The sequence below is a fragment of the Octodon degus genome, unplaced genomic scaffold (genome assembly GCF_000260255.1).
Source record: "Octodon degus isolate 3935 unplaced genomic scaffold, OctDeg1.0 scaffold00103, whole genome shotgun sequence".
Lineage (NCBI taxonomy): Eukaryota > Metazoa > Chordata > Mammalia > Rodentia > Octodontidae > Octodon > Octodon degus.
The window spans coordinates 10,650,984-10,665,717 of NW_004524679.1; the positions used below are offsets into that span (position 1 = coordinate 10,650,984).

The 14,734-nt window shown below is 33.0% G+C and overlaps 1 protein-coding gene across 8 annotated transcripts in view; it reads left to right on the forward strand.

The window, feature by feature from the left end:
- The window catches only part of LOC101568064 (protocadherin-11 X-linked), a 1,027,172-nt gene that overhangs the window by 605,431 nt on the left and 407,007 nt on the right, over positions 1–14,734 (forward strand). For 3 of the 8 annotated variants that reach the window (XM_023723772.1, XM_023723774.1, XM_023723775.1), the window contains 2 exons: positions 2,144–2,173; positions 8,477–8,482. The exons of 2 other annotated variants lie outside the window; for them this stretch is intronic. In XM_023723772.1, the coding sequence (XP_023579540.1) occupies positions 2,144–2,173; positions 8,477–8,482 (36 nt within the window). The remainder of the gene's footprint in view (positions 1–2,143; positions 2,174–8,476; positions 8,483–14,734) is intronic. 3 more of the 8 variants (XM_023723776.1, XM_023723777.1, XM_023723773.1) reach the window with 1 other exon arrangement.

Consider the following 14,734-nt stretch of genomic DNA (forward strand, 5'->3'; position numbering starts at 1 on the left):
ATTAATGTTTTCCAAGCATGAAGACAGCACACACTCATAATGACAGATTTTACTGTATCTCCATGGTATGGATAAAGGTAAAACCACCATATTAAAATTTTCCACGTTTTTTGTCTTAATAAATAGAAACTGAAATGGGGGAAAAGTAACAAAATATATAGAATGTTACTAAATATAATGTGTAATTAGGGCATTAAACACATCCTAGTTTTGTGATCTCAAAGTATTTAATAGCCTTAAACATTGTTATAACTCTTGAATAGCTATTAAATAGCTTTTCAAGTTAGACAAGATTAATAATTCCATAAGTTTACTCAGATCATTAAAGATCCTAATAATTTTGGACTTCTCAATGATATATGATAAAGCATCTAACTAAAATCTACTGTGGTTTTGAAAGTAACTTCTAATAGAACAAATAAAAAAGGAAACAATAATTTTACATAATGCAGTATTTTGGGTTTTTTATATTCTTATATATCATTAAAATTTAGGAGATTTTTATCTATTGATTTACTTTTTTGAAAAGTTAAGATTGTAGTATGATTTTAAGCATATTATTCATAAAATATGTTTAAATATGGATTTTTAAATGACATTTAAATTAAAAGATTTTCTTCAAAATATTATTTGAGAGGGATTTTTCAGGCTATGCTTTCACAAACAAAATGAATTTTACCATTGAGCAATGAATCATTGAATTTGATCAATGTAAGTGGGAAATATGAAAATATTAAGTTTAAAATAAATACCTAAAGAATAAGGACTAAAAGCACCCTCAAATTTCATTTCATAATAGAATAAAATGCAAATCTGAATATTTACCTCAATACTGATTTTGAATTATCAGCTGTCTTTCTTTCTTTCTTTCTTTCTTTCTTTCTTTCTTTCTTTCTTTCTTTCTTTCTTCCTTCCTTCCTTCCTTCCTTCCTTCCTTTCTTTCTTTCTTTCTTTCTTTCTTTCTTTCTTTCTTTCCTTCTTTCTTCCTTTCTTTCTGAAATAGGATCTTGCTGTGTAGTTCAGGCTGAACTTAAGTTCACTGTGTTGCCCAGAGAAGACTTAAACTCTCAGCAATCCTCCTTCCTCAACCTCTGGAGTATTGGGATTACATACATGTGCCACTATGCCCAGTACTATTTACTTTAAAATGACAGAAAAAGTGTATTTTTTGCTCAATTATAAGGCATTGAATAAAAATACAGGTCATTTCACCTCTTATGACTTTAACAATATTTTTCTTTTCATTTGCTTTTATTTTGGAATAAGCCTTACCACTATCCCAATTTTATGTAATGTTTGTTTTTAAAGAAGGATCACTGAGGAACATTTGCATTTCTTTAGCAAGAATAAGAAACTAAGATAAAAACCAAGAAGAAAGTATTTTGCGAACATCATTAGCTACAAATGCAGATATTTGGTCCACACATATCATAGTACTTTCATCCACTGCAGAAAAGATTGAATATATAAGGACAAATGTGTAAAATATTTCTTGAATACTAAATCATAAATTTATCAGTCTAAGTATGTTAAATAAAATGAAAGAAAAAAGACTTCATTATGATGGTTTTAAAAATGATTTATTTGAATAGATTTGAATTAAAATGTCTCTAGGAGCTCTCCAAATTATGGACTTAGCATTTAAAGATAGTATCCCAATGCTATGTAGTAGATACTATGTCTACTCCCAACTCATGAATTTGTAAGTTTCCTGCCTAGCTAATCGGTCTTATTATTAATAAATATGTTCATGCTTGAAACAGTGATTCACTCAATTAAAAACAGATGAACAAAGATATTACAAAAAAAAGTGTCTGTCTCAAAGAGTGTCCCTTTTTGCTTAATGTCTCTGTAGGCTAAGTATATAATTTATTTTTATCATTGCAGTTAAAATTTTTTTGTATGGCTCTTTATATTATTGTATGAGTTTTCTAATGATATTATATACTTTTCCAGAAAGCATTAAAATTATAGCAGATTGAACTACTTACTTCAAAAGAAAACTATAGACTCTTGCAGTGGAAATACTGAACAGCTTTCTAAAAATGTATAGTCAATAAATAAATTGGAATTGATTATTTATTTTGTTTCTATTTGTTTTGTTTTCCTTTGCTTCCCTTGCCTCAATTTTATCCTTCATCAGAGAAAATTGGAAGGAAAAAAAGCAGCAAAGGTAAGACTGTATATTGTAAAGAAAATTGGTTTCAAATATGTCACAATATTTTTCTTTAAGTTTCTGAAGCTATGGTAGTTACTCCATTGAAATAAAACTACAAGAATTTTTAAAAAAATATACTTTATACATTTTCCTTAAATGATTCATGGTTATTTTTACTGAGAAACTCAAAATATAAAATGGAGAACAGTTACTGGACTCTTTTAGAATATTTTGCTGAGTTTACACACCTATAATATTCAATAACGGAACTTAAAAAAATGGGGTATAACTATGAATGTCCATTTTGTATCTGTGAATTCAAAGTGGTTGGGATAGATATATAGTTGCATTCTCTTAATGAATAGAATGATTTTTTCTAATGGTGTTTGTAAATAGGATCACAAGTCTGCATCTTGTACAGCAATTAACCACTAAGAAGAATAAAAAAAAATGGAGAACAAAATTAAAAAATAGTAGCAAGCTGGGAAATCTTTACAAAAATGATGATCACCAAGGAGAAAGAAAAGGGACATTAAAAGGTTGAAAATAGAATTAAGGTTTGTTTTTCCAAACATCAACCTACAATAATAGATATATTAACTTAGTTTAGGGAACCGTGTTGGCATCAAACAAATATGTGGGTCATCAGATCACCTAGCCCCAAACTCAAAAATATTTTTGCTTTTTGCATAAGACCTCACCTCACTCATTTACAATTGAATCAATATTAGCTAATCAGCTATACTTGAAATCCTATAGCTTCTTTGTACCAGTGTTGTGATCTTTCTTCTAAAATTACCCTAACAAAAGACATCAATGGAATCATAGGGATGAATGCTAAAACTAAGCTAGCCATGGATGATTGTGAGTGTGATATGAGAAACTGAGCTCTTGAATGTCATATTTCAGCATGAAAATTTTTACTTTTGCTCGAATATACATTAATATTAAATCTTCTGCAGAAAGTATACTTTCAACTGTTAAAGCATAAACTTTTAACTTTAATTTCAGTGTTCTGGGGTTATGAGACAGGAGGATAACATATTTTAGTCCAGTCTGTGAAATCTTGTAACTTGTCTTGAAATTCGAGGGCATGGACTAGAGATAATCTCCTGAGTTCAATCCCTAGGACCAAAAACAAAACAAAACAACAACAGAAAAAAAATTATCTCTGTTCTTAAAATTAAATTTTTGGGGCTAGGGCAATAGCTCAGCAGAATAAAACCCTGTCAAGCAAGTGCAAGATCCAGAGTTCAATCCGGGGTACAATAATAATAATAATAATAATAATAATAATATATCATTTACCTTATTTTCCTAGTATGTCTGTGCTTATTGCTTTAATATTTGAGACAGAATGTGACTATTCTTTTTAATTGCCTCATGAAAGGTAGTTTGCAAATTAAATTTGGTGAGGCTTAAGCACAATGTGTATTAGGTACAAAAATATTACCAATAATGTCACAAGTATAAATGTACATAATCCTTAATGTGAATTATTCTACCCTTCTTAAGAGGCCAGATTTCAAAAAAAAAAAAAATAGAAAAAAGAAAAGAAAAGAAAAAGAAAAAGGAAAAAAAGGCCAAATTTGACTTGTTAAAGGGATTTTGCCAGAGAATAGTCTAGGCAATACCAGAAAGTAATCCCCCAGTCTTCCTTCTATTACCAAGTGTGAGAACGATCTAAAAATGGAGTTTGATCAGAATGTTAAAAATAATTAGCATTAATGTTTCAAAGGTAAGTTTTGATAAGAACGTCACTCTTATTTTATTTTTTTATGTATTTACTACAATGTCCACAGGGTCTAACTACACATATCAAATTGGTAGTGACCCTGCTGTTTTGCAGCCTCTTAAGTGTTATGGATCACTCAGAATAGGAACCAGATCAGCCAGATTGGAATTTGGAAAGCCGTTTATTACTGAGCTCAGGGCCCCTGGTCGGCTCTCACGCAGGAGAGGCCCAAAGGCAGCAGCCCAGGAAGCAGGGAAGGGTTTGAAAACCTGGAACCACATTGAGTTTGATAAACAAATTTATTGTCTGACCACTTTCAGTTTGGTAAATATATTCATTGTCGGACACAAAAAAATGCTTTCAGAATGATTGGGACCACTACTCAAACTATATTTCCTGGGGCTTTTGTTTCAGTTTCTGGTTAATTTGCACCTGAGTACCTGCAGGCAGCCTTGCATAGCCCGGAGGTTACAAGAAGTTAAAGCTCATTTAATTTCCCTTTGAAGTTATCTCTGTAAGCTAACTTTATTAAAAAGAATTGGTGAGGGTTACAGGAATTTTATCTTAGCAAAGAGTAAGAAACAGCCACTAGTTACTAAACAACTTAGAGCAGTGGTGAGTATACATTTACAACAGAAAGCACAAGACTTACATTTATAATCTAAAATGTGAGTTGACCCATTACATTAAGCGCTGGAATTACAGGCATGCGCCACCATGCCCAGTCTCAATCACTGTCTCAGCATGCCCTGGGAGCAAGGCCAGCATGGCCTGTGGTTTCAGGGGTTGAATCACCAGCCTCTGCATCTGCCTAGGCAGGTGTTTTAGTGCACTGAGCTATCTGGCTGGCCCTAGAGCATTAGTTTTAAATAAATATTTTTATAAGATATTTCAAGTGCCTCTCTGAACTGACATAACACTATTACCTTGCATTAATGAATTTTTGAGATTGAACTCTCTACATTCTCTAATTTGTATAGGAAAGAAAGCATATTACAATGTACCTGGATGATATTGTATTGTTCTTATGGTCTACTATTATAAAAAATTTCTCATGAATTTTGAAATTGACCTTCTGCATTTGGAATTATGAACACAAATATTGAACAAACTGTCCAGTTTAGTGATTCTATGACTAAGAATATCTTTGTTTCAAGAGTTTTCTCATTAGATTTTTATATCAAAGTAAGCATAATAAAAATAACCTTCTAATATTGTGCTTACACAGTACCAAGCATAATGGATATGCAAGTATGTGTACATATAAATACGCATAAGTATGGTAAATATGTGTATGTAATTGTACACATATACCTGTCTCTAGGCTGGATCTGAGATTCCCAATGGCCAAAATATAGAAATTTAACTCACCATTTTGAAGTAAGTATCAGGTTTACTGACTCCTGTCACAGAAAGTAATTTCTGATCGCATCAGGAAAAGAAGCACAAGGAGGGTTTATTAAAGTTAGACTCAAGATGCATTCAAGGACCAAGTGCAGTTGCTCAAAGAAATGAGGAACAATATGGTTAGGAACTGGGGATATTTCATGTATTTTGGATGGTGGAAGTCTGTTGAATTAAAAAAAATCGATAGCCTTAGGCTTTTCTAGTGAGTGGGAGAGGATGCCCCTTCCTTAGTGAACTAATGCACTATTCATATGGAATATCCAGAAAAGGAGTTCCATTCTTGGATGAAAGAGGACTTTTGCAAATTGAAAAGAAATGGGTAGACCAATTTGCAGTTGAAAGGAAGTTGCTGAGGTTTTAAAGAAAGGGGAAAATAAGTAAATAAACTGAGTTTGAGTTCTAAATCTGAAGCTTTTATTTAAAAGTATAGTATATTAAAATATTGATTTCTTTATCTTTTTTTTTGTGGAACCGGAGATTAAACTCAGGCCCCTGTGCTTGCCAGGGAAGCGTTTATTCCAGTGAGCCATCCCCCCAGCCCTCTTGTCTCCTCTTTTGGAATTTTTTTCCTATACAACTTCACCTCCTCCACACTGAGGTTACTTATTCTTAATAGGTTATTGGAAAATTCAGAATGATCCTACTTAACCAGGAACTAAAAGTGTCATCCTGGCTAATCTAAAGGAGACATAGAAGGAATCATGTCTTGATAGAGTTATAAGGAGAGCAAGGAAATATCAGACACTAACTTACCACAATGAATTATGCAACATACAAAAATTCCAATGCCCAGGTTGATGGCAAGAAAAATAATGATTTTACCAGCTTTTTTGAGAGAATAACAGCTAGTCATTAAACTTATGACAGAGACAGACATTGAATTGATCTGTGAATATAGATTATGCAATACAGATGGCAGATTTGCAGAGATGTCAGAAATATACACACAACATTCTGTTTTTTTTTTAATTAGAATATATTTTTAAAAAATAGGTATAAAGAATTATATACTTCTTATGTTTACACATAAGTCCAAAAATCTAAACATACAGAACCTTGAAGCAGGACAGTCCCACAATATTCCTTTTCCTGTCTCTTGCCTTCATTCACCACTTCCTTCTTTTTGAGCAATCATCTACACAAGAGAGAACAGCAGCAACTGGCATGTCATGACAAGTAGCCCATATTAAGAAGACCAGACTGACAGGCATTATGCATGTTACTGATATAGGAGAAGGACCTCTCAACCTGAAGAATACCTGGAAATGAGTTCATATGCTCGAAAACTGAAGAACGGATTTTAGGAGAATAGAGGTTAAAATCATAATTTATTTATTGAGGGAAATTTTCTATATGAGAGAGGGACAGAAGAAGACCCCAAGGATTTCCAAGGAACCTGCTTTTCCTAAGGACTTTTATAGAGCAAAGCCACAAGGTGAAGTGTCTCTAAGGTTGAAAAAAATGGAAATCCAGCACGGGAGCATGAGGTGGGACAGAATTATTGTCAACAAATAAGGTCACAAGCACAATTACAAGCACAATTTTATTCTTTCTTTTTAAAATTGAGTTTTATTTTGAAAAGTAAAATCAAAAGCAAGAACAAAATCAGAAATAAAGACAGAACCAGGATAACATACAGCAATACATATGTTACAAATTTTCAAAACAAGAACAGCTGATTAACAATAGTTGATATATGATTTATTTTTATTGTCAAATCTATTTTCTCAGATTAACTTATATAGTTATGCAAGAATGGACATATGATTGCACATTACCACATGCTTTCAAGAAACCTTAAATTTTTGTTCTTGTCTTTTTTACTACTTTTTTAAAAATTGATTTTAAAGAGAATATGGTAATAATTGATATGACATTAGAAATGGTACACATTTAAAAGACCGAGATGACAGGTTTTCAAGCATGGTTTTTGCATTGCACATTGCTGTCCTTAGTGTAGTTGCTTACATCTCAGATATAAACATGCAGAGTTAGCCAAGTTGAAAATTCTACACATTAAATGCTAATTTCAAAAAATTGATGGAAATTTTTAGTGCAATCACTTCAGCCATCTTGTATGTACACTTGCATAGATTTCCATCTCCCTTTTTCCTATCTTTTCTCCTGTCTCTCCTCTTTATTGTTTAATCCTTAAGTTACATTTCTTTCCATTTTACTATATCTGCTATATCTTCCAGGTTTTATTCCTTCATTTGGGTTATTACACTAGGTAGATAATATGATATTTACACATGTGGGTCTGAATTATTTCACTTATGAGCCTCTACTTGCATCCACTTACCTATGAGGTTTTTGAATTTATCTTTCTTTATATTGGAGTAATATTCCATTGTATAAAAATACCACACTCTTTTCATCCATTCCTAAGATGATGGCTATTTTAGTTGTATCTAACACTTGGCTATGAAAAATTGTGCTGCTATAAACATGGGTGAATATATAGCATTATGGTAAAATGTTTTCATTCCTTTTGGGAAAACACCCAGATGTAGAATAACTGGATTGAATGAGATTTACAGTCTTAGTTTTTTGAGGAGTCTCCACACAGATTTCCCTAGTGGTGGTACCAGTCTACATTCCCACCAGAGTAGAGAAGTGTTCTTTTTTCCTCAAAGCCTCTCCTGGATTTATTAGTACTTGATTTCTTTATAATAGCCATTCTTTCTGGTGTGACATGATATATCAATGTTATTTTAATTTGTGTTTCTTGAATGGCCAGTGATGTAGAGCATTTTTTCATGTACATATTTGCCATTTATATTTCTTCCTTGAGAAGTGTCCATTCATTTCAGATGCCTATTTTTGGATTGCATCTTTTAATTTTGGAGCCTTATTTTTTTAGTGTTTTATATATTTCAGATAGATTACCTTTGTCTGAGTGATTATTGTTTAAGGTTTTTTTTCCAAATTTATGGCTTATCATTTCACTCTGTTGGAGATTTCTTTTGATGTGCAAAAACTTCTCAATAAGAGGAAGTCCCAGTGGTTTATTCTTTTAAATATTTTCCATACAGTTTGATTTTTGTTCATGTAATGTTTGCCTACCCATATGTTTTCAAGATTTCCACCTACTTTCTCTTCCAGAGATTTAGTGTTTGTGTTTTAATGTTTAGATCTTTAATCCATTTTGACTTTAGTTTAGTGCATGGTGATAGAGCCAGGTGTAGTTTTAGTTTTTGGCATGAGGAGAGCCAGTTTTCCATCACCATTAGTTAAAGAGGCTTTCTTTCTTCCAGTGAATATGTTTGGCCCTTTTGTCAAAGATAACATGACTGAGTGTGTTTGTAGTTGTATCTGAATATTCTTATCTCTTCCATTGATCCTCTCTACTTGCAAGACTCAAAAACTCCACAAAGACGTTCCTATAATTAATAAAAAATTCAGTACTATAGCTGATTTCAATGGCAATACTCAAAAGTCAATAGCATTCCTCTACACAGATAACAAGCACACTGAGAGAAAAAATATTTTCTTAATCAAGCAAAATTGTTTACATTGAGATCAAATGGGGAAGCCAGTCACATTGCAAGGAAACATTAATACAGAAAGGAGCTCTTCCTATAATGGGTATGGCTAGTTCCTCTTTCTGGCTTTTTCAAAATGTTTGCTAACACCAAACCCTGGTGCCTGTCCTTAGGGAGGTATAACATTGCCTTTGTTTAATATTTTTTCTTGAGGTCTGGCATACAACAGGAGTGCCTGCCTGTCTCACAGCTGTAGTGTAACTTGACTTCCATATTGTCTCCTTTGAGGGCCTAGACATCTGACTGTAAAAGTTCTATGTAAATGAGCTCCATACTGCATTACCCAGTCTAAAGAAGTAATCCAAAATACCATGAGGGAATAATAGAGGATGATCTCTCTGGCTTCTTTAGGCTGAAAGGGGTTGTTGGTAAGCAGTTAGAAAAACTCTCTAGAGTTTTTATCTAAAGGCCTTCAATAGAAATCAGGTGTCTTCATTATATGTAGGAATACAGCTTTGAGTCTGCAAGAGACAAAGCCAAATAAATAATTAAGTATAGATAGGCCAAATAATAACATCAACAGGATAATTTTTGATACAGTCAACAAAGTTTTCACAAAGAGAAGACAGTAATGCCTTTTTATAAATAGCCTTAGTGTAAGATCCACAGATATTTATCTGTTATTTAATATTTTGAGCAGCTATTGATTCATTAGCAGAAGACTCAGGAATGCACATTTACTTTTTACAATTTTATAAGTATTCCAATGTGCTGTTTTTAGAATGCCTAATGCTATTTAGTTTGGAGTATGACCTGTTTTATTAATTTTGGATTCTTATTTAGTAGAGAGACTAAATGTGTTGACACTTGAGGCCTGCTAAGTATAGTTAGTTAAGTCCTTGATATGTGCCATTTCACTTTTTTCTAGACAAAATCTAGAGGATCCCAGCAAAAAGAATGTAAGAGTAATATAGCATATTTGTTATAGGGTTTACCTGTGTTATTACCTGGGGTATGGCATCCTCTAAGCATGAACAAATTTTCTGAGAATTTAGAGCATCTATAATCAAAGCATGAGCATTAGAGCACACAGGTAAGTTTAGAAACATTTTAAAAGACAGCAATTGTAACCCACTAGTTCTTAAACCCCTTTATTGATGATCTCTGACATTTTGCTCTAAGTCCCTCTAGCTTTAGTTACAACTATCCCTAAACTTTTGAGAATTTATGAAATCAAGTTTAATACATTAATTTTGCTGTCATCTATTTTAAGTAATATAAGTACAGTGTGGTAGATATTTTTGTTATACCTCTTGAGAAAATCACATATTTTTTATTTGTATCTTTTTGAACTCAAAATTTATTACCTTTGCTTTTATACTTAAAATTTAGAAATTTGCAGAATATATGCAGTAAGAGAATAGGGAAATGCTTTTTTATTTTAATTCGAAAGTACCTATAAAAACTGACTGAAATCATGACATTTTAACATACACTGATTTTTGTGTTAGGTAGAGATGAGGAAGTATATACAATTGGTAGATATTTTATGTATACATATATTTTAAAATGTAATCTGTGTTTTTACTAATTAAAACACATATCATATTTATTATAAAATATTAAGAAATGTTACTTTTGGGATATGTAGTCTGAAAGGCCACACCTGTATTTATTATCAGCATAAAATATCACAGGAATTAACTCAGAAATCAACCAGATGATTTCATGCACTGTTATCATGATGCACATAGCTTTGAGATAAATTAAACCAGTGTCCCATTTATGGTTTTGAATATGGCCACTGGGTGTAAGCTAGGGGCCCTACCAATGTATTTCTTTCTTTTGATACTCGATCTCTGAGCTTTATGTTCCAAAGAGAAAGCATGGTATTATCTATAGACCAAAACTGTTGGGAATTACACAGCTAGTGTTTTTAGACATAGTTTTACCCTTGCCAGGATTTTGTCTGTTCTTGGGAACATGTTTTCACCAATGAAATCCTCTTAAGTATTTTTTTAACATGACCAACAATATGTATTACGTTTGTAAAAAAAAAAAAAAAAAAAAAAAAAGAACAGTTTTAGCATAATTATGATGAGTTGCAAAACTTAATATGTGTTAGAGTATTTAGACAGGTTAAAATCTTTCCAGGATGAAAGCTGGGCTTTTAGGCATAATTAGAAGGAATAAGTGAAGAAGATGACATCCTATTTACAGCTTAAGCAAGATTTTTTAAAGGCTGTTTTTTATTGAGGTACAATGACTAGAAGAAAGGCCAAGGTTTGAGAAGACAGAGACGTGTGTCAATTTCCAGCAATAGACTGGGTTTTTCTTCAAGTCATGATTACTCAGGGATCCTCCATGGAGATGACAGGTAAAAATAACAGTCTTACTAGAGGATGGAGGCAGCTCTGGAGGCCTTCAACCCTATTGGATGGAAGAAGAGTCTAGGAAGTTGAATCTGAACTCTAGGGCCTTTAACTCAGAATGCAGTCTTACTTTCATTGGCTGTCTTGGCAGTAAGGGCATGGTTTGAGTGCCTTATTAAGGCAGTCCCTCTTACTGTGACCTGACTTTTGATGGCAGTAGCAGTAGAATCTAGTCAATGAGCTCTTCTTGGTGCACAAAGAATCAGACTTAGGATTTGTTCATCTTGAGGATGCAAAAAAGGCAATCATTTCTTTATCTCTTTATTTTCTCTCCCTAGTTTTCTCCCAGTCTCTATTATGGAATAGTAAGTAGGCAGTTTTTACTAAAGTATCAAGTGAACTATCTGAAGCAAAAGCTATCTTTTGTAATTCTATTCTGACATCTAGAGCTGAAGAATGAACTTATCAGTAGGAATAATCTGTCCCTCTCTTGAATTAAAATCTAGTGAAGTATGTTTTACCAGTGCCTCTATTAAATGTTCAAAGAGAGCCGAGGAGTTTTCATCTTTCTCCTGATATACAGTTGAAAATTTAAAATAACTAGAAGACTTTGTTTTAGTTCTTTGTAGACCTTTAAGCATATATACTTAAAAATGTTTCTTCCTCTAATCTCTTGTCTGGGTATTATGTCAGCAGTGGTCTTGAGTGGGGATTGCTTAAGTTTCAATGGGAACTGGTTGTTCGCTTGGTTTTCTATCTTGTGGTCTTCTTAAATTAATAATCATATTCATGTCTAAGTGCAGTAGCATCATGTAATACTACCTGTGTCTCTTTAGAGGTCAGTGTTGATTTAAAACCAACACTACACCTTTTCACCTTAGCTTATTCTTACTTTACAGTAAATACTTTAAAGACATCAATGCACTTATAAGGGTCTTCTAAAATTTTTCCAAGATTTGACTTTATCTATTTTAGGTCACTGAGAGAAAAGGGCATGTGAACTCTGAAAGTTTCAAATTGTCTATTTACTTTTTGAAGGAATATTACCCTTAAGGAGCATGCATAAATACAGCTAAGGATTGGTGTAAGCCTGTAGAGAGTGGGAATACATCTTGTCTAGAAGCCCATCCTGTAGACTAGAAGGGCAAGTAGGGGAAAACTTACATTTGGTAATGGTGGGAAAAGCTTTGTTTCAGGCTTTTTTGTCTTCAAGCTCGAAGGATTGAGATGGAGCAGCCTCAGGTCCCAGGATAGTAAATGCTTTAGAGGCCTGAGGTCACTGGTTTTCCTGTGGCTCACATCTATATTTTGAAAATAAATAAGTACTATTTTTAAATGCAAACAAAATCTGAACATAAGGCATTTTTGACAATTTTCCTTCTTTTTACATCTTTCTAGTTGTAAAACTGCATCATTAATTAATACTTTCCTTAGCATTTCATTTCAGATTTAGGAAGAAAGAGTAAACATCTTCCAATGACTTTGACTGTGTGTTCCACATCAATACAGAAAAGTTTGAACATCTCTTCCATATTTCTAATTGGTCTTTAAACTCTCAAGTCATCCCCTAAGCAGATTCCACTCCAGAGCAGGTGGATGCCATCTGGAGAGAGATTGGAATACAAAATCTGACCAGAATATACACCCTCAAACTGGCACAGTTTCATTTTCATATCAAGGTCTTGAATGGTGTAGTGATTCCTATTGGACACATATAAGCATATGTTACAATTGGTCTGGTGACAGGGATGTCTAAAGAAAAAAGTATAACTGTGATTAAGCTATTTCACATATATAAGGTGAGTTGGAAAGAGAGCATTTATTTAATTTTAAAAGGGGGGCTGGAAAGATATCTCAGCAGATTAAGCTCTTGCTTAGGCAATCTCATTGACCTGGGCTGAACCCCAAGCATCACCCCTGGACGCATTGAGCAGGCCACTGAGGCCAGGCATGGTGGCACATGAATGTAATCCCAGCCCTGTGGAGGCTGTAAACAGGAGGATCTCTATAAGTCCAAACTGCATGGTAAAATCCTATACCAAATACATAAAAGAAAGTTATAGAGCATTTTTCAGGCTACAAAGATCAATTGTAGAGATAGAAAAATTGATTTGAGGGATTTTTTTTGGTGGAACCAGGGATTAGAACTCAGGCCCCTGCACTTGCCAGGCAAGCACTTATTCCACTGAGCCATCTGCCCAGCCCCTCCTCAATTTCTTTCTTGACTTATTTGTTTTAAGTTTACAGAAATGCTTTGGATTGTGCATTGTTGACACTCTCTCATCTTACAGTTATGAATTTGGTTATTAAACTTATAATCTCTTTGTGCAGTATTTGATGTCTTGTATTTAGATTACCATGTCATCTTCAAATAATGATCACTTCATTTCTTTTTTTCCTGTCATTTTTCTTTTTCTTTTTATCTCCTGTCTGGTTGATCTGGCTAATGTTTCCATAGATGTATTGAATAGTAGTGGTGATAGAGAACATCCTTTTGTTGTTCTTGATTTTAACACAAGGTTTCATTTATTTGTCCATTTAGGATGATGTTAGTGATTGCTTTGTCATACATGGCTTTCATGAGGTTGAACTAAACACCATATATTCCACTTTTCCATATGGTTTGCATCATGCATGAGTGTCGAGCTTTGTGAAGAGATTTTTCTGCATCTATTGAGATGATTTTGTGAGTTTTTTCTTCAGCCCTATTAATGTGATGTATATATTTATGGATTTGCATATATTGAACCATCCCTTCATGCCTGGGATGAATCTCCCTTGTTTGTGATGTAAAAACTTGATGATTTGCTGAATTGATTTTGCTATTATTTTACTGAGGACTTTTGCATCTATGTTCATTAGGGAAATTCACCTGTAGTTCTCTTTTTTGTTTGGTCTTTCTCTGGATTTCTTATCAGCGTAATACTTGCCTCCAGGAATGATTTTGGGGGAATTGCTTCCCTTTCAGTTTCATTGAAGAGTTTGACAAAAGTTGACATTAAATCTCTAAATTTCTTTTAGAATTCAGCTAGGAATCCATCACGACCTGGGTTTTTCTTTGTTAGTAGGTTTTTATCACATTTTCAATTTCATGGATTGATAATGGGTTATTCAGAATTTTTATATCTCCTTGATTGATTTGGTAATTCATATATATCCAGGAATCTGTCCATTTCTTTTGTGTTTTCCATCGTGTGAGAGTAAAGATTGTGGAAATAGGTATGGATGATCTTCTGAATTTCTATAGGGTCTGCAAAGATTTCACATGTTTCTTTTCATCATATGAATTTGAGGTTTTTCTTTCCTTTTTTAATAAGGTTGATCAATTGTGTCCTTTCAATTATCAACTCTTGGATTCATTAATTATTCTGTTGTTTTCTTCTTAATTGAATTAATTTTTGTTTTGATCTTTATCAATAAGTGCCTTGTTTGGGTTTTAGTCTTCACTTCATTTCTTCTTCTAAGAGCTTGAAGTTACAATAATATTATTTATTTCACATTTTTCTGTTTTGCAGATGTGAGAAATTATCACTATGAATTTCCCTTTTAAGAAAGCATATATATATATATATATATA